The following is a 19,168-nucleotide window of genomic DNA, read 5'->3' as shown; positions in this document are numbered from 1 at the left end:
GAGTACTAATGTGTATAGAAGATTTTGTTCTTGCTAAGATCACTTTTCCCAAGAAACAATTTCAAAGCTAAGCATCCTCAATTGTGAGAAAATAAATGGACAGGGACTGGCAAGAGATAAATGATGCCACAGCAGGAGCCAAGAGCATTTTCCCCTAAGTGTCAGAGAGGCCAAGATAAAAGGAACATGTCCATTGAAAGTTCTCATTACTAATAGCTGTTATGAAATCTAGCACTTGCAGTAAAATCCATTTAAGAAATTCTTTTCTCTAAAGCTCTCTAACTAATAATATCAGCACCAAAGCAAGTTCCTGGGAAGTCTGGCCTGCTCACATGGCCTTTGCCTCTTTATGGAATGAAAAGGAACAAAGAGAGGGAAGACCCTGGCACAGCTAAGGGATGAAAGAGAGCTCAACACCCTTCTAGTCCACGTGGCCAGGCTGACTTTTAGAGATGGCCTCACCCCAAATCAAAATAACATCGCCTTTGTCTACCAGTGAAACATGCTGCACTCCTTCCTATATTTTAATTTTTTATGTATGTGTGGGTGTACTGTTTGTATGTGTGTGTACCATATACATGCTGCCTATGGAGGTCAGAAGAAGGATCCGAGTCCCTGGAACTGGGTTTACAGCCAGCTGTAAGGCACCCTGTTAGGCATGACTATTTCTCTCACTTGTGGTTACAGCTAGCCTGCCTTCCATAATGGAGTTCCTTACAAAGTAGCAGCTACTGAATTTCGTTCAAAAGATAACCTGAAATTCTACTATAAGTCATTGATACATTTACCTACGTATAAATATTGTGATTTAGGGTTTTACCCAATGTACAGATTATTTTACTCAACGAAAGGTGGCTATGCTCACCACTGTACCAAGGCTTCACCATGTGTAGAATATTTAAAAGACCAAAGTAATCAAATATAAGATCTTAGAATTTCAAGAAAATTCCTCCTGTCCACTTTTAGAATTGTTTCGAGCACGATCATTAACATATTTAAACCAGCAGATTGTGGGGCACACACACACCTTTCATCCCAGCACGTGGGAGGTGGAGGTGGAGGCGGGGATATCTCTGAGCCAGCCTGGTCTACAAAGCAAGAAAGATGTTTAAAACAAAGTGATGCTCCATCGGTGCAGGCTGCCACCTATCATCTTACATCAGAACAGCAGAGGGAGCTCCCGTACACAAGAGTACACACTGCATAAGGAACAAATGTTACCTCTCTTTCTCAAGCTCTTCTAAGTATCCAGTGCTTTCTCTGCTTCCATTTACAAATGCTCTTCTTGGGAATGACCCCATGGGGACAGGACTGCATTCTCCTGAACGGCTTGATACAGATCCTTCCCGACTTCCATAGGATCGGAGGGACATTTTCGAGCGTAGTTTCACTCCGGGGAAATTGCTATCTAAGTTAAATTCTAAACAGAAACAAGTTCTTATGTAGTAACTGCTTTATGCCATGTAAAATACTCCTATTACATTATTTTAAAAGTGAGTTCTTAGGTTTATATTTTAACTACAAATATATGCAGTTGAGTAATTATTTAAAATAGTTAAAACTTGCCCTGCAAAGTCAGCATGAGTTATACTGCAAACAAGTGTGTTAAAGGAAAATCACACAAAATCCTTAGAATCCCTGTAGATAATATTAGGAACTCAAAAAGTAATTTGTCTGGTTTCATTTATTAAGAAGCAGGGTCCCTGTCTGGCACTGGAATTTTTAGGCAATAAAGTGAGAAAGGCATTTTAAGACAGATATTACTAGAAATAGCATAGGAAAATACAGGCAAAAAGACTATGACAATACCCCTTCGCACCTATCTGCCACAGAAGCCTCCTGGCACATGGCTTACTGAAGCGTATTTAGTCACTGGTAGAATGAAATGAGTTTCAAAAATATGTCAGATCTGAGGGGAAACGTCAAAGCCAATGATGTGAAGCAGAGACAAGCAACAGAGCTTGTATCTATTTGCATTCCACAGCTACAACCCAGTGGGGAGTGAGGAAGAGGAGCAGGCTGAGCCCAGGTCCGCATGAGAGCAGCTGCCCTGGAAACTGAGCTTACAACAGTATCTCTAAAGTCCTTTAAAAACGTACCTTTAAGGCGCTCTAGTAAATCAATCTGTCCGGAAGTCATAGTCTCATCTTCAATACTTCCCTGCAGCTGCTTAAGTACTTCCTAGTGAGAGAGCACAGTACATTAGCATGAAATGCTAAATAACCTTTCAACACACGAGTCTGTATTTCTTGGCATTTAGATAGGACTGGGGAGAAAACTATTTCAGTTCACACTGACAACATGCCATAGGCTATAATGTATATTAAACATACTACCTATTTTTCATTATTTTATCCCAACAACAATAGTGGTATTTTGTGATAATGGTGATTTGAGGAGTCTCCATGCAAGACACTTCATGGCATACTTTATAAAGGAAGGTAAAGGGGTTGGGGGGAAGTATGATCCAAGTACATTATATGCAGACATAAAAAGACATAATGAAACAAACTCATTGTTTTTTACAATATGGGCTAATGACTTTTAAGAAAGCTGGAATTGAAAAATCAGCTGACACCTACAGACTTGCTTAAGCCATACAAAAGTGGCTACTTAGAACCCACATCTCTAGGCCTGTACCTGCACAAGCAGGAGAAATTCTGCTGTCTAGTGACTTACCACTCAGGGCCAGGCACACCCGAGGGCTGACCAGAGCATTGGCTCAGTCTTTTCAGACACTCACATGCTAGCTGCCTCCAGCCCTTGATGTCACTGTCTTTCTTCACACAGAAAGGATTTCTTGATTTTCCCCCCGAAAAAAGTTTGAAATAATTTTCTATCCAATTTTTCTGCCTGGCTACCTATAAACCTTGGTTTTTATTAGTATTCCTTAATAACTGCCCGTACTTCCCATACAGTGGTGCAGGCCTCAGGAGCTTCCAGCGTGTCCTTTGTTTCACAATTAGTTTTCGGAAGTCGGGGATGCAGTGAGCATCTGCAACCTTGACTTAAGGCCGTGTCGCTGGACAGTAAGTGATCGCAGACGAAAGCATGGAAAGAAACCTGCCAGAACGTGAGCTAATGCTCGAGGGACAGCTCCCTGCCCTGCCTTGCTCTTGTCATTGTGTGCAATGAAAACAAAGGACCTGTGGTCTTACATGTGCCCGTCAAACAGCAGGCTGTGTTGTTGTCTGAATTGCTTCAGTGGGAGGTGTGGGACGTGAAGCTGACTTTCTCTGTGGGAAGGATTCTACATTCACATAGGACACCTCTCTTCAGCCAGAGCAGAGCGTGCCCAAATGCTTAACTGAGCTGAGGGGCACTTCTCTTCCTTAGCTTGAGAACACTGCAGACTATGGCTTCCTTTTCCAGGGTTCTCGTTCTTCTGCCTCTGGCTGGCAGCTGCAGCAGTCCTTGAACATCTCATATCACCTCCTATCACCTTATCATCGTGTGTCACACAGAAAAAACCAAGTGTGCAAAGAGAAAGAGGACCCCATTAAACACGATCACATAGGATGAGTGGAGAGAGAGTTTCCCCTCCCTTCAGTGACAGAACTACAATCTAAATCAGTGGGCAGGCTACAGTAGGCAAAGCTCAGTGGTGTGTGCTTAGGTAGGACACACAGGTTTGAGAATCGGTCCCTCTCCAGATCCCTGTAAAAACTGAGGGACTCTGGCATGTGCTCACATTTTCTAATCTGAACTCCAGTTAACATTCACACCTTGTAATAAAACTAGTGCTTTAAGGGAGGACTTACAGTCTGAATTTGCATCTTGGAACTCACATGCTGATTCCCGAAAATTGTCCTGACTTCCACATGTGCAACATACATGCATACAAACACAGGGACACACATGTACATGCATGGACATAGCAAGTAAATAACTGAACAGGAAGTCTCTGTGGCTAGGCACAGCTCAGCAGTAGAATGCTTTTTTATTGAGAATGTGTGTCACCTTAGGCTTAATTCTCAAGGCCAATATCTGTACATCTGTTAGAAATCTATTAATAAAAGCAGCAATGTAAATAAAACAAATTAAATTTAAGGCTACAATTTTTTAAGGGTTTTAAGAGTAGCAATTTTGCGAAGTATTAGCTTATTCCAATGTGTCTATTAGGTTATCTTTGTTAAGTGCTTCTAATTATAAACGTCACTGAGCAAAGCCGGATAAGCCAACTCACTCACATCCAGTTACTTAGCCTTAAGAGGACAACATCTAGCATGACTTACTTTACTCACAGCTTGCAATGAATAGTCTATGCCTACTAACAAAGTAATCCCAACTGTGCTCTGTTTTGAGGCTCAATGTGCACAGGGACAGATCTTCAGTCCTTGGTGGCTTGGCCTTTCCAGCCTTGGTCCCCTCAAGTTCTGGTCAATGCATCTTCAGTTCCCAGAAATAACCATTATGCTGGAACTAGACAGTACACAGTCCTTTGAGTCTCTGTTTCTACTTTAACATAATTGTCTGTAAGATAACTCCATGTTACTAAGGCTGACATGGAGAACGCTAACCCGATCACTCTGTACAAACATCTAGTGGACACAAGTACTTACTTCTCGTGGCGTAGTTTCTCAGAGTTCAAATGCTGCAGTCACAGGGTTTACCTTGAAAAGAAACTGCTGTAGGGTGTGTGAGTGTGTGAGTGTGTGAGGAGTGACTGTGTGCCTCTGTGCCTGAGATAGGCCCCTGAGCAGTGTGCCCATTCCAATATTCCCATCTGTGGGACTGTTTTAAATCTTAACCATCTGAGTAGGAGTCAAATGATCTTCATACTCACTGATGAAGGTGATGCTGAGATATTTTCCACTAGTGTACCCGGACATTTATCTTCCTTTTCTAATTATCTTTTTAGTTTTTGAGGCCGTGTTGCAAAAAAAACCTGGATAGTTAAACCTATCTGTCTGTCTATTCAAATGTGTATACACCCAGGTGTGTGTGTGTGTGTGTGTGTGTGTGTGTGTATTCACTTGTGAGGGTCAGACAAGCTTTGGGAGTCAGTTCTCATCTGTTGTGCTGAGGCTGCTGCTAAGCCAGATGCCCCAGGCTAAGGACCTCGAGCTGCTGGGAAATGGTCCTCCTGTCTCTGCTCTCCTCTGGTCTTAGGAGTGCCCGGACTAAGGATGCCAGCAGCACATCGCTTTCTTCTGTGCTCCCCCTGCATGTACTCAGTCTTGTGCCTTTACCTGCTGACTAAATTCACTATCTTATTGTTTATAGCAGAAGTTCTTTTATATTTTGAAATAAGTTCTTTTGTAGAATGTATTGTAGTGGGGGTTGGGGATTTAGTTCAGTGGTAGAGCGCTTGCCTAGCAACCGCAAGGCCCTGGGTTTGGTCCCCAGCTCCGAAAAAAAAAAAAAAAAAGAACCAAAAAAAAAAAAATGTATTGTAGTGTGGTAGGTTATTTTCAATAGTGAAAGATGGCCTGTTTTTTTTTTTTTCATTTTTTTTTATTGAAGCCTTCTAGAAGACATATGTTTTTAATTTTGATGAAGCCTTTACTTTTTTTAATATATATATAAAATTAATATATAGATCAACTTGACACAAGCTAGAGTTATCCGAGAGGAGGAAAGCTCAGCTGAGAACAGGCTTCCATAAGATTAGATTATAAGGCATTTTTTTTTTTTTTTTGGAGCTGGGGACCGAACCCAGGGCCTTAGCAAGCGCTCTACCACTGAGCTAAATCCCCAACTCCTATAAGGCATTTTCTTAATCAGTGATAGATGGGGGGAGGGCCTAGAGGACCAGTGATCCTAGGTTCTGTAAGAAAGCAGGCTGAGAACCCTCCATGGCCTCTGCATCAGCTCCTGCCTCCAGGGTCCTGCCCTGTTTGAGTTCCTGTCCTGACTTCCTTTGGTGATGAACTGTGATGTGGAAGTGTAAATCTGATAAAACCCTTTCCTCCCAAGTTGCTTGGCTCATTGTTGGTATTTCATTATAGCAATAGTAACCTTAACAAAGACAAGTTGGTACCAGGATAGGGAGGTATTGCTGTGACAGACCTGACTATGTTTTGGGGAAGAATGTGGAAGGACTTTGGAACTTTAGAGTAGAAAAGCCATTCGGTATTAAAAGCTTGGTGGGCTGTTCTGTGGAACCTTGGAAGATAAGAATGTCGAGGGCAGTGCAAAAGATGGAGGCCTGGCTTGGGAAGTTTCAGAGGGAAATTTAAGGACTCTATGGGGGTCATTTGTTTCTTTCAATTAAGACTGTGGTTCTGGTCAGCTGAGGCTGAAGAAACAGCTGTGATAACAGGACTAGAACCACTAAAGCAAAGCCTCTGCTCTGCTGGGACACCTGACGCCAGTTGGCTCGAGCTGAGAAATTACCAGTAACTAAGACGAGCCTGCTGAGCTGAAACCTTTTTGGGATGTGTTTCCTGAGAGCCACACTGATTTGTTTTTATTGTAATACACTTCCCTGTGAAAAATCTATAGTACTTCTGGCATTCTATAAAAATTTCCTTTTGTTTCAATACATTATTATATTTTTGTAAAGAATTGCTGACTAACTCCAACACCGGGATTGCTTCTGAATTACCACCTATCTTCTGTTTTCTTGATTACCATTTTCTTATTTCTCAAACTTGACAGTATGCAAATGGTGTATATGTAAGAACAAGAAAGACGTACGGTGGTAGGTGCGTTCTTCTTCCAGAACTTACTCTTCCTGCTGTAGGGGTTGCTATTTTCCATTCTATTAGTCACAGTGAATGGTTTAAAGCTAACTTAGTTTTCAGGTAATTTAAATCTTGAATGTGACCTTTTTTTACTTAGATTGAAATATGGCAAACTGGCTTCCTTAGCCTTTAACCTCCTACTCTGCGTGGCCTCACATCCGACATTGGCACAGCAGATGCCATCTCTTGAGCATCTTTCTGTGGTTTCCCACTCCTGCTTATTTTCTGGTGACACTTATCTTATTAGCACTAAATCTGGTCCTTGGTGCCGAGGTTTTTAATCTGGTTCAAAAAGTTCAAATTCTGGCAAATACCTTATGAAACCAAAGTTTCTCTGTAGCAAGTCCTGCAAGCTAGCATTCCGCCTTCCCCTAACCTCCCATCAAAGGCAGCCATATCTAGAGTTCTTCTTGCCTGCCTTCAGGGATGATACCTTCCAGCAACGCTGTCTGCTGTGCCCAGAATAAAGATCAGCTTGTACTTATCCAATGTCCCCAGAGAGGAAAGTCACCAGTAATCTCAGCCTTGCTTTGCTTTTCATGACGCTGGGAAAGTTGGCATAGCATTTCTTTCACAATGTTTTAATAAGTATGTTTAAATAGGGATTCTTTCTGAACACAGCCACAGTATCATATTTATATCAAGTATTTCCTCAATTCCCTCAAATGTATGGTCTGCTCATATTTCCCTAACTCTTTATATACATTCTCCTGGCTGTTACCCCACAGCACTTTTATACCTTCATAGCGATGTTCTGTAACCAACAGCAGGATGTACCTGGCCTTTCTTTGTGATGACTAGACTGATAAGGTCAGGAAACATGCTGTAGTGAGATTGTATGTGTCCCAAAGACTACTAAGTGTGTTTGGGGAGAAGAACAACTATACTTAATTGTAACCCAAAATGGAATGCACCAGTGGTTTCAAACACATCTTTCTGCACATCAGTCAGTGGAAAACACAACAGGCCACAGCTCTGCTCTTTAACAGCAGGGCGTTAGGGAAGCAACACATAGCTAACTTCACTGAAGTTTGTAATGGCCCAATTCTGACGACACCCATGGACAGATCTGCCAGGATGCGTGCATAAAGAGTTGGATAATCACCAAATCCAGGCACACCTGCATCTCCCGATGCAGCCTGATAGCCCATCATATAAGTTTGTGTGACCTGTACGATCACTCCGAAAGGCACACTACTTCAGCATGGAGATTAAAGTGTCAATTAAAATGTCTTGCCCAAAATGTTTCTTAAAAACTATTTCTGAATTTACTTACGTAATTAAATAAAAAGTTAAATCTAGATCTGAGTTCTCTCACAAATTAGATGTTTACTATCTAAACAGGTCCTCTAGGAGGAGGTCTACAGAGTATACTAGTCAAGTACACAAAATGTATCTGTACTTTGTAGTCTTGAACTCACACACATGCCCCGGACTGCAGTTTAAAGTGTTGGTAGGTGTTAAATAACAAATGGCTTTTTTAACCTATTAGATAACTGACCCAGGTACTTAAAGTCACTGATCTGTAGCTGGTGATAAGGAAAAATAAGTGTTTGTTATAGTTTACCTATTTCCAAAGGGCTATGAAGTGAATATTTTGGAGATGTTATTGCCAGAGTGTTTTATGGCAATTATTAGAGTGGAAAAAAAGATCAATAGCAAGATAGGTAAGAGAGTTGTGAGATCAAAGGCTGCCCTGTTAGGATAGGATGTCGTATCTAAAGGATAAGTAGGAAAGAGAAGATCAGTTTCCTCAGTGATAAACAACAGTCTAGAAAAGAGAGGAGGCTTTGAAATGGCAGAGAAAGAACTAGACAGACTAGGAATATGGAAAGATACGGAAAGCAGAGTGTTCAGAGGAAAAAGTCAGAATTGAGATGTTAAAATAGCCAAGCAACAGAAACAACACAAAACAAATTTTTTAAAGGAAAGAAATAAACATTTCTACTGACAATCTCCAATTTTATGAAGTTATTAAATTCAGTGGGAAGTTGCTTAACTGGAAATTAAAGTAACTAAAATTTTAATCAATGACTTTGAAGACAGAAGGTTTTCGCCTCTACACACTAAATACTCTAACTCTTTTTGCTACCTGGAAAAAACTTCAGGGCTTGAAGTACCATGGCAATCACCACGTAGACTTGATGATGACTGTATTTTCTAAACAGGACAATGTAACCTTTGAGATACTAGTCAATATCTGTAAAATAAAGCTAATCTCCACAAGTATACAGAAAACCTTTCCACTAAATCAAGTATAAGGTAAAGTTGGGGATCTTATTTTTAAAATTAAAGACTAAGAATGAACCAAAACCAAGGTTAATTTTTTTTGCATGATTCAGTAGATTAATTTGATGCATTTACTAAGAATATGTTAACTCTTCTAAGAGTTTATTATATATAGTTTTAGGTAAATAAAGTGTCTTAGCTATCCCAAGTTTACAAGAGGAAACACTGAAAGTGGATAAGCTACAATCAAAGTCGCAGTCTTGATACCTTCATGTTAGATGCCTCAGTTTCCAGTTCTGTAAGGTGATTGGAATTATCTTCGAGCTCTTGTCGAAGATTTGAGTTCTCCATCTTCAGGGCCTCAACTTGCTTTAACAACTGATCATATGAGGCTGCTGCCATCCTTGGCTACCCTTGGACCTATAAGGTTAAAAAGGATTTTGAAATTCACTACTAAAAATGGAGTAGCTGCGTGTAGACAAAGGAAGCGAAGCTCTCCAGACAGGAGGAGTGGTGCTTGTGTCCAGGTTTGCTCTCCAAACGACATCTTTCAAGCACCAATAGTTTCTTCCCTAAGAGGACGGAACATGGGGTCTGAGCTGAAGAGAAACAGGAAAGGGCAGAGCTTCAGTCCCTTTTGAAGATATCTGCATGTCTACAGGTAAGATTTCTACTGGTAAGACTCTTTCAAGGTTAAAGATGACCTAACTAGTCCAGTACGTCAAACTTACAGAATATAACCACTGATAAAGAATCTGTGTAAGTAACGTTGCACTTTAGTTTCTGATTTGGACTTGGCTAATAGGATTTCAGAACTAGGATACAGTAATGAGACGAGAGTTCATCCTACCATTTTTATTTAATAAAAGGCTTTGTATTAAAACATTATCTATGGCAACGTAGTTCTTAAGATTTACAATGCCAAAGAACTCCAGCCATTCATAAAGTCATCACAAAGGAAAACAAAATTCTGATGGGAGTATCCTATGGCAAAAGTGGTCAGTATTCAAACAGGCTAAAAGATAAAAGGGTTAACATGGATGACCTTAGAAGTAAGACTGCAAAGAAAGGAGAGAAAATAGAGAAGACAAGAGAGAGAACAGCTCAGAAATAAGAGGTCCTTGGCATGACTAGTTACAGGATGACACAAGGTATGCTGGGATTGATCAAGGAAGAGTCAGGAAGCCCACATTCTCTGTTTAGTTTAATGTCAACTCACTTTGGAATTAAAATTAAGAATAAACAATTCTGCATTATCTAATACAAGAATAATATCATACTGGCTACTCATGATAATATGGGAATGGCACAACTTGGGGACCTTGATAACATATCAAGGGACTCGGATCTAGTCAGTTCTACAAGTCATTGGTGAATGGGACAGCCCAGCGATGCCCAAGGAGGGAGGCCTGGGTTGGAGACCATCCACAGGAAGTCTCCAATGTGCAAAGGACAAGCACTTGCATTTGGATGCCCGGGCTCAGGCTTAGGGGTGGTTATTTGTCAGCTACCATTTGCCCCTTCGTTACTTCAACCTGCAGCTGGGCATTTACCAACTGCTTTAATATAGCTTACAGGAACACCAGTGGAGTCAGCACACAGTATAGACTGAAAAACAAAAACGTGTAAGTAAACTATAAAACACACGTGTAGCATAACTTCTTAACAAAACTTCCAGTGAAGCCGTCCTTCCCTTACACCAACAGACGAGAGTGCAGAAGTAAGCCACTCTCTGCAGCACCAACGAGAGCTCTTAAAGATGGAGGAGAACCTCACAGAAAAAAAAAATAACCATTTTTCTGTTTAGATATGCCAATAATGAGCAGGTCCAGAAATACACAGCACATTGAAATCACCTGACAAGTGGGGATCTGACGAAGTTCTAATAATTAAGCTTCAAAGTAATTTATTTCATTTACAAAAACAGATGCTACTCTAAAACAACAAACAAACAAGGAAACGTAATGTGGAAATATACTAAGACAGGTCACAATTACACAATCACAAAAAGCAAACCGCACAGCAGGCAGACACTATTACAAGTGTTCAGATGGGGGCTGACCTTGGTACAGACTGTGCACAGAAGTTCTATGCCCAAGGAGGCCAGAAGAGGGCATCAGATCCTCTGAAGCTGGAGTTATAGGCAGTTGTGATCTGCCCCGTGTCTGTATGAGAACCAACCTAGGTTCTCTGGAAGCCACAGCAGGCAGTCTTAATGGCTGAAACCTCTGGCTTGTTTTGAATGGTAGTCTTTCATGATTTTCCTGATCTCTATTCCCCTACACAACCTCACTCATTGAAGTTCTTCTGCTCTAACAATGGAAAAGGAAACAACAAGATATTTCATGCAGGAATTCTCCACCTTTCAACCCTCCTAGGACGCTGAGTTGTCACTCTTCACCTGCAACTGGTCTTTACAAAACTTGTGAACTCATGCATTTACTTTGGGAATACATTTCATGCCATCATAAGAATTTCATACCAAATAATATAACTGGAAAGTCATTCAGCAACTTTTTATTTTTAAATTTGGGAGCTGGAGGTGATGCTCAGTGGTAGACTTCTTGCCTTGAATGTGCAAGGCTCTGGGTTTAATCCCCAGCACCCACACAAGCACAGGAAAGATGCTTATGTGATCACACAATGGTACATGCCTGTGAAATGAGAAAAATAATCTCAAAACCCTGACTTTACGAAGAGTATACACACACGCCAATTTATTTTTCTATAGTTAAGAAGCCAATTAGATCTCTGTTCATGCATAAATATTTAGGTAGGTCAAAAGCAAGCCAAAAGGAGACTGTTATCTAACTCTTCTCCAAATGCTTACTGAAAAACACAGCATTGCAAGAAATGAGAAAGGCAACGTAAATGTAAAAGATACATAATTAGGATTAAATGTGGAGAACTCATTGTTACTATTTTAAGTCTGGGGTTGCTGAAACCCTAAGTTGCTGGAGGTTTTTCCTCTCTCAAAGTATGTTCTTCTAATGTTGAGCCATTCCTGAAACAAACCCCACTTGTTCGTGCTTTATTCTCTTCAATTTTAAGTATTTCAGTATCTTATGAGAACCATGTGTGGGGGTGGAGGGCAGCAGGGGTGGGGAGGTGTGTTTATGTATGTGTGTGTGTATGTGAGTGTAGGTGTGTTTATGAATATGTATGTGTGTGGGTGTGTGTGTATGTGTGTGTGTTTGTGGGTGTTTATGCACATGTTTGTATGTGTGTGTGTGTGCATGTATGTATGTGTATGTGTGGGGACTTTAAGATTTTGAATGAAGATTATGCTACATCCATAAAACAAAGTGGTGCATGTCTCATTTTTTAATGTGGTCTGGACTAGTTTGATACTAATCTGTGAAAACCAGCTAGGATTCAAATCAGAAAGTTCCCTCTGGAAAGAAAGATTCTTTAACTGTTTAGAAATATCTTCAGTAGGTAAGTCTTCTTGCTAATTTGTCTCCTCTAGCTGTCTAAGCATATTGTCAGCATCATATATAGTCTACCATTTAAAAATTCTTTGTCTTCTTCTCTCCTTCATGTTTGTCTGGTCCTTTGTTTCTTCTAAGACTTCTTTAAGAGTGTGTACATGTGTGCACGTATGCATGTGTGTGCTCTGACCTCCTCTTCGGTGTGTACATATGTGCACGTATGCATGTGTGCTTTGACCTCCTCTTTGGTGTGTACATGTGTGCACGTATGCGTGTGTGTGCTCTGACCTCCTCTTTGGTGTGTACATGTGTGCACGTATGCGTGTGTGTGCTCTGACCTCTTTGGTGTGTACATGTGTGCGTGTATATGTGTGTGTGCTCTGACCTCCTCTTTGGTGTGTACATGTGTGCACGTATGCGTGTGTGCTCTGACCTCCTCTTTGGTGTGTACATGCATTTTCATGCTCTTTGCTATGGTGCATCTTACTTTTCCAGGTCCAGAGCAGCTGCCTTACACAAAGCCTCTCTGACACCTCTAGTCCACACTGCACACTCCTGCTGAAGGAGCAGTAAACATGACGAACCCTGGCGTAACTATGCTCTAGCTTACTTTGACATGTTTTGTCTCCCCACCTAAGGTACACATACACATCTTTAGGAGATGTCTGTTTGTAACATGCAGTTTCTGTAATTCCACAAAAATGTTCCCAACTCTAGTCACATAGAAGGTAAATGCAAGAGAAAAGAACAGACAGAATACGCCCTATCAGTTACAGGAACAAACAGAAAGCAAGACAAAGTCAAAGAAAAATGAAAAAATACTCTTCCATTAAAGAATAAAATAATGGATTCCTTTCTGTGGCTACATAATGGAATCAAAAAATATTTAATAACTTCTTATCCATACACCATCACCTAGTCTTGTAAGGGGGTGTTAGTGGTATAAGAAACCTTTTCCTATCAAAAGTACTTATGCCCAGAAGGTGCTCCCCTTCCACTCTGGGCTGACAGTACCAACCATGTCAGACTATAAAGCCAAGCTCCACCAGTGGGAAGAAATGCAGTCTCCATCTAAGTCAGGGAAAAGCCCGATGCTGGTTTTCACTTTCAGAGTATGCTGGCTAGCAGGGTTTTGGCTCTGGGTTTTCTTTACAAAAAGAAAAAAAAATACTATTTTTCTTAGTTTAGAAAACTATTTCTGCTTTGTTTGGGTATTCTTTTATATGTTGCTGATTTTCATTTCTAGCAACAGTCTGGACTGTTTGAGTCACAGGAGCACATAAATATAAACCTTTTAGAGACGGGCTCTATGCACAGTAAGAAAGCTAAGACATTATATTAAAGTAGGACCCAAATCTATGACTGGTGCAATTGAAGGCCGTGACTAGACAGACACCAGGAGACACGAAGTAGGAATACTGTCTGACGATGGAGACAGACTGACGAGAGAGCTGGGAGGTAATGGACGTCACCAGGCATCAAAAACTAAGACAGGGACAAGTTCTTTCCTTGGAGTCTTCAGAAAAAATTAATCTTTCCAACACTCTGGCCTCCAGAAGAGTAAAATCAGGGATTTCTAATGTTCTAGACTACCATCGGTGGCACTCTGTTACAACAGCTCTGGGAAAATAATATAAAGATAAGCTAATATGTCCCTTGTTCTGAGGTCACCTGGAGTTTGGGGGTCAGGAAGCTCTCCCATAAAAGGACCCATTAGGGCTGTGTGCACCACCTACTGTTCTCTTGGCCACAACTGCTTCACCCATCAGACCACAGTGGCATCAATGCAAATGTATTTCAGGAAAGGAAGGCAACAGACCTGGCAGAAACAAAGATAAAAGGGAGAGCCAGGTCTTTCAATCTGACTATCATACTACTGAAACGAGCCCTTAAAGAAATAGAAATTTCCTAAGAATCTCATGGTGGAAGAAGCAAAGGGAAACTTGTCTCCTGGGAAAAGATTCCACACAGTTGTAAAAACCTTTTGGATTACAGAATGAGAATAAAGTCCAGACAAGGACATGATGGTAGTGGTCACACATCCTGACCTAAACTGTTTAGATGGACAAATCCTAGGTCCTCTATTTTCACTTTAATTTCACTTCAGGACAGAGAAGATGGAGGGAGGGAGGGGTCCCTACATCTCTCTCTTCCCAATGTGGCCACACTGAAGAAGTCTTCAGCTTCCACTTTTAATTTGGTTCTTTCAATTGGCTTTTAATTGCTGAGGATGGGTGACCAGACCTGACTTGGGGTACAGGTTGTGACCCCCAAGTTCAGTAACAGGAATAGTGTGTGTGTGTATGTGTGTGTGTGTGTGTGTGTGTGTGTGTGTGTGTGTGTGTGTGTGTGTGTGTGTGACTCAGACACAGACATGCACGCACACGCAGTATGGAGGAATCTAGGAAACCAGGGAGGGAGATATAACACCAGTGTGTATGTGGTTAGATGGTACAGAGAGGCTGGGGGTTGACTAGGAAGTCCACAAAAGGTGCTGCGAAAGTCTAAAAGGTACAAAGGATAACTTCATCTCTCAGTTTCTGTCACAGACTAAGTCCTAAGTAGTTAATATACAGATAAACACCCACTCACAAAAGAATTATTTTCAAAATTAATATTTAAAATGCTTCAAGGAAAAAGGCTATGCTAGGACACCTGTGGCAAACAAAATGACAGCACTGTTATCTCCAAACGCATGGCTTTTCTTGGCCACAAGGACTTTGCAGAGGTCATTAGTAAGGCCTGTACAGCAAATTTTCCTCAACTCGGCAGAACCAATGTTATCACATATGTCCTCAGAAGTTAAGACACAGGGTCAGGCAGGAAAGGACATGTGACAACGGAAGCAAAGCATCAGGTTCAGAGGGAGACAAATTATGACAGGGAGAGTGAAGAAAGGAAGTGAAGCTAGGGGGAAAGAAAGGCAGGGAAATGAATGTTTCTCTCCAGCTTTTAGGACATGCTGTGCCTCTGAAGTGTCTTCACTTTGGTACAGTGAAAACCATCTCAACTTCTGATCTCCAAGAATGGACAATAGTACATTTTTGTTTTAAACCATGAAGTAGGCTGCAGATATGGCTCAGTTGGGAGAGTGCTTGCCTTGCACACACAAAGCCCTGGGTTTGACCCCACCACCACATAATACTGGGTATACATCCATAACCCCAGCAGTAGAGGTAGAAAATCAGTAATTGCTCAAGACTATCCTGAGATACATGTGGAGTTCAAAGGTAACCTGAGCTATACAAGACGTCATCTCAAAACCCAAACAACCAACCAACCCTCACAAACAACAAACCCACTAAGTTTGTGGTACTTTTTTACAACAGGAACAATGCCAATATGATGATCACTTTTCTTAGGACTAAATTCCAGTGACCTTTTCTTGGTTCATAAAACAACCTTCAAATGCTTATGCAAATTCTCTGTCTCTATTCCTTTAAGAGGTCTAACTCGTCTTTTTTTTTTTGTAGGCTAGACTCAGTGGCTCTTAATAAAGGGGAGACAACAGAAATAACAGTGTACAGACATTCTGAAACATTGGTCACAAGTGCTTTCCTTTTTTCCTCTCTCCTGCTGTGTTCACTTGGGGAAAGCCAGCTGCCATGTCATGAAGACAGTCAAGCAGCCCCATGGAGATCTGCAAAACGAGCTACTTGCCGATAGCCACGAGGAAGCTGAGGCCAGACAAGTGAGCCATCTTAGAATTAGCCTCCGTTCTTGTCTGATGACTACCAAGATGACCAAAATCTTGACTGAAGCTTCCTGAGAAATTGGGAGTTTTCTCACACAAACAAGATGCTCCTGAACTCCTGCTTCATGGAAACAATAACATGCTTATAATTTAAGCACAATGTCATTTCAAGTCATTAAGGGTTGGTGTGATTTGTAACATAATAACATAACTAAAGCAACCAGTGAGTAGTCATGATCAAGTGTATACCATTGCAGTTTGAGGTAAGAATTCAGAAAAAAGGAACCCTACAGTCTCCACTAGAATAACGGCGAATATGGGATACTACACAGCTGTTAGCAGCACAAAATCAGTGGACAGAAAGTAAAAAGGACAGGTCTCTAAAAATGGCAGTGAGTTAAAACATTTGGGTAGCACACACAGGGCATGAAAGCAAAGACAATAGCTCTCAGAGTACACATGGTCACGCCGCACTACTGAAGACGGAACAAGAGCACACTCTGAAGGAGGACGGATAAACAACACTTAGTGTGCATATGACCGTATTCCTTAGCTTTCGAAAGGAACGAAGCTAAAACACAAGAGACTAAAGCACGGTATAACGTAGACCATATATGAAGACATTATGCTAAGTGAACTGAGCCAGTCAAAAGACGTCAACTATACGAATCTTTTTATAAGTTCTACAACAGGTAAATTCACAAAGGCATAAAGTAGTGAGCTGGTTGCTAGGTGTCAAGGGGCAAGGAAAACTGGGTTTTAATGTTCTCAAAAGTTTCCACAAGAAGAAGACATTCTGGAGATGACGGTAGTTATGGATGCACAACGCATTCAACACCACAAAACCATACACCTATAAATGCTCCTGGACGCACCTCAGATACTCGGACAGCATGAAGGCTGTGGGGTTTGGTCTCCAGCACTGCAAAACCAAGACACACACTTTGAAGGAAGAATTGAAGGAGAAGTGAAAATAAAGAGGAGAAAGCTGTCCTTATATAACATACCTCAAAGAATCTACCCTTTTCTTGCAAATCAGGAAATATTTCAGATACTATAAATCTTTTTGAAAAGGTGCCCAGGGCTAGCCAAAGCTATCAGTGTTCAACCTGCATTCAATCTTACAGTTTGCTCCGAGTCTCGTAAGAGTTTGTTCCCAGGTTTCATTTGGTTCTTTCCGAGGTTTGGCAGTGGCTGGCACTCTGATAAGTATGTACTGAGTATGCTTCCTCAAGTGTTACTGTCCTTCTAAACCAGTGGCTATCACATTTCAGGTGCGTGTGCGAATAGGTCTCACTTGCACTCCTCCTCCCAGTGGGAAGTGAGATTGGAGTGGCAAAGCATTTAAACATGTAACACTGCAGTATTAGTTACACTACGGAAAATCAGTAAAGGAGAAAAACAGTAAAACAAAAATCTACATTGTAAGTAATGCAAACAAAATCATGAATAGCTTTTAGTTCACAAAACATACTTTTGAATATTTAATTTATGAATTTCTAAATAGGTCACATAATTCTAGATATAGTAATTAACAATAAACAATTTTAAGGACTACAAAAGCTCAGTGACATTGAATGTTACCCTGAACGGGAGTGATTTCTTCTTAATGTAGTCTTCTATTTACTTCATACTGTAAATGTTTAAAAGATTGATTTTAACTATGCTAAGTAATAGCCCCATGGGTAAAGGTGCTTCCATCAAGCCTGATAAACTGAGTTTGATCCCTGGAAACCACATGGTAAGAGAGAACCAAGACCTGTAGGTTGTCATGTGACCTACCTACATACATACAATAAATTAGTAAATAAAAAAGTAAATGTAATTTAAGCTATAAAATCTTTCATAAAGCATTCTTACAGTAGTGGTGCAAGTCTTCAATCCCAGCACTTAGGAGGCGGAAGCTCCTCTGTAAGCTCTAGGCCAGCTTGGTCTGCAGAGTGAGTTCCAAGAGAGCCAGGGCTACACAGAGAGACCCTATCTTGAAAGTCAAAACAAAACATTCAAAGTCACATATACCAGGATTCTTGTCCACAAGGATAATACTGCTTTTCAACTCAATTGTCATACATACACTATTTTGTATGCTCTACTCTGAGACATTAATAGTGATTTTATAGAAGTAGCAAAATAGACGTAAGTGTTTATCTTTACACAATAGATGGCCTTGGGTAGTGTCACACACCCAAGTAAGAGAACTGGAACACATAAGATGAAAATAATGCTACATTCACTAAGTGATTAAATGAGACAACATCTGTGAAAACAAGAGTTTTATAAACTCAAGACCTACACTGAGATCCTGGGGACTGAATAGAGTTAGCTATTAATTCGCTTGTCAACTCTGTCTGATATCTTTACTCCTGGCTATGCTTTCTATCAGATTCACAAGCTACCCTAAGTACTTTTAACCCTGACATCCACAATCACATAACATTAAAACATAAAACAAACAAACAAAAGGAATAAAGTTAGGCCAGGCTTACTGGTAAAATCTTATAATCTTAGCACTTGAAAGGCTGAGGCAGGAGGATCGGAAGTTTGAATTTGCTCTGGAGTGCATAAGTAAGTTGGAAGCCAGTCTGAACTGTCTCAAAACAGTGACAAAGAGCAAAGCAAAAATGAATAAACGGTGCTAACTTGTCAATGAAAAGTTTATGTCGTGTTATTTACTCAAGTAATTATTATTTTGAAAAATACTGAGACAAAATTGGAAATTCCCTTAAGATAACCACACAAACAGTATTTAAAGGAGACTGTCTTGGACACTGATCCCAGAGGGCCCTACAAAGCCACTACTAGCCCAGTTCAGGGTGTCAGGAGTGCAGGAGGTTGCCACAGACATGCAGCAATAAGGCAAAGACTCAGTCTGCAGATGGACACTTTCAAACATACCAAGCATGCCTTGTGGATACTCACTAAATCGACGTACATCTAAAGTAGTTATCTGTAGATTTTATTAAATTAAAATTTAAAAAGACAAAAGAGAAATACAAATTTATTTAATAAATATAGGTTTCAAGTATCAGGCCTATAAAAAATTTATTGCCCACAATTTTTCACCAAGTAATTTACATTCTAAAGTGATTTGACCTCGAATGATCTAATTAACAGCATAAAAGCTA

General features: G+C 40.6%; 1 protein-coding gene and 1 long non-coding RNA gene across 39 annotated transcripts in view; both read right to left on the bottom strand.

The window, feature by feature from the left end:
* The window catches only part of Apc (APC regulator of WNT signaling pathway), a 96,979-nt gene that overhangs the window by 51,903 nt on the left and 25,908 nt on the right, over positions 1–19,168 (bottom strand). For 16 of the 38 annotated variants that reach the window (XM_087592069.1, XM_087592072.1, XM_087592090.1 and 13 more), the window contains exons 2-4: positions 9,186–9,338; positions 2,100–2,181; positions 1,222–1,420 (exon numbers count right to left, since the gene is read on the bottom strand). In XM_087592069.1, coding sequence (XP_087448195.1) covers positions 1,222–1,420; positions 2,100–2,181; positions 9,186–9,320 — 416 coding nt within the window. In that variant the 5' untranslated portion in view covers positions 9,321–9,338. 38 annotated transcript variants of the gene reach the window in all.
* Positions 9,759–18,985, bottom strand: LOC147999719 (uncharacterized). Its single transcript, XR_015642852.1, has 4 exons — positions 18,963–18,985; positions 17,904–18,024; positions 16,919–16,965; positions 9,759–11,572 (listed from the first exon to the last, which is right to left on the bottom strand). It is a non-coding gene; the product is annotated as an uncharacterized LOC147999719 (long non-coding RNA).

Source organism: Rattus norvegicus, chromosome 18 (genome assembly GCF_021556685.1).
Source record: "Rattus norvegicus strain SHRSP/BbbUtx chromosome 18, alternate assembly SHRSP_T2T, whole genome shotgun sequence".
Classification (NCBI taxonomy): domain Eukaryota; kingdom Metazoa; phylum Chordata; class Mammalia; order Rodentia; family Muridae; genus Rattus; species Rattus norvegicus.
This window is presented reverse-complemented; position numbering and strand designations above follow the sequence as displayed.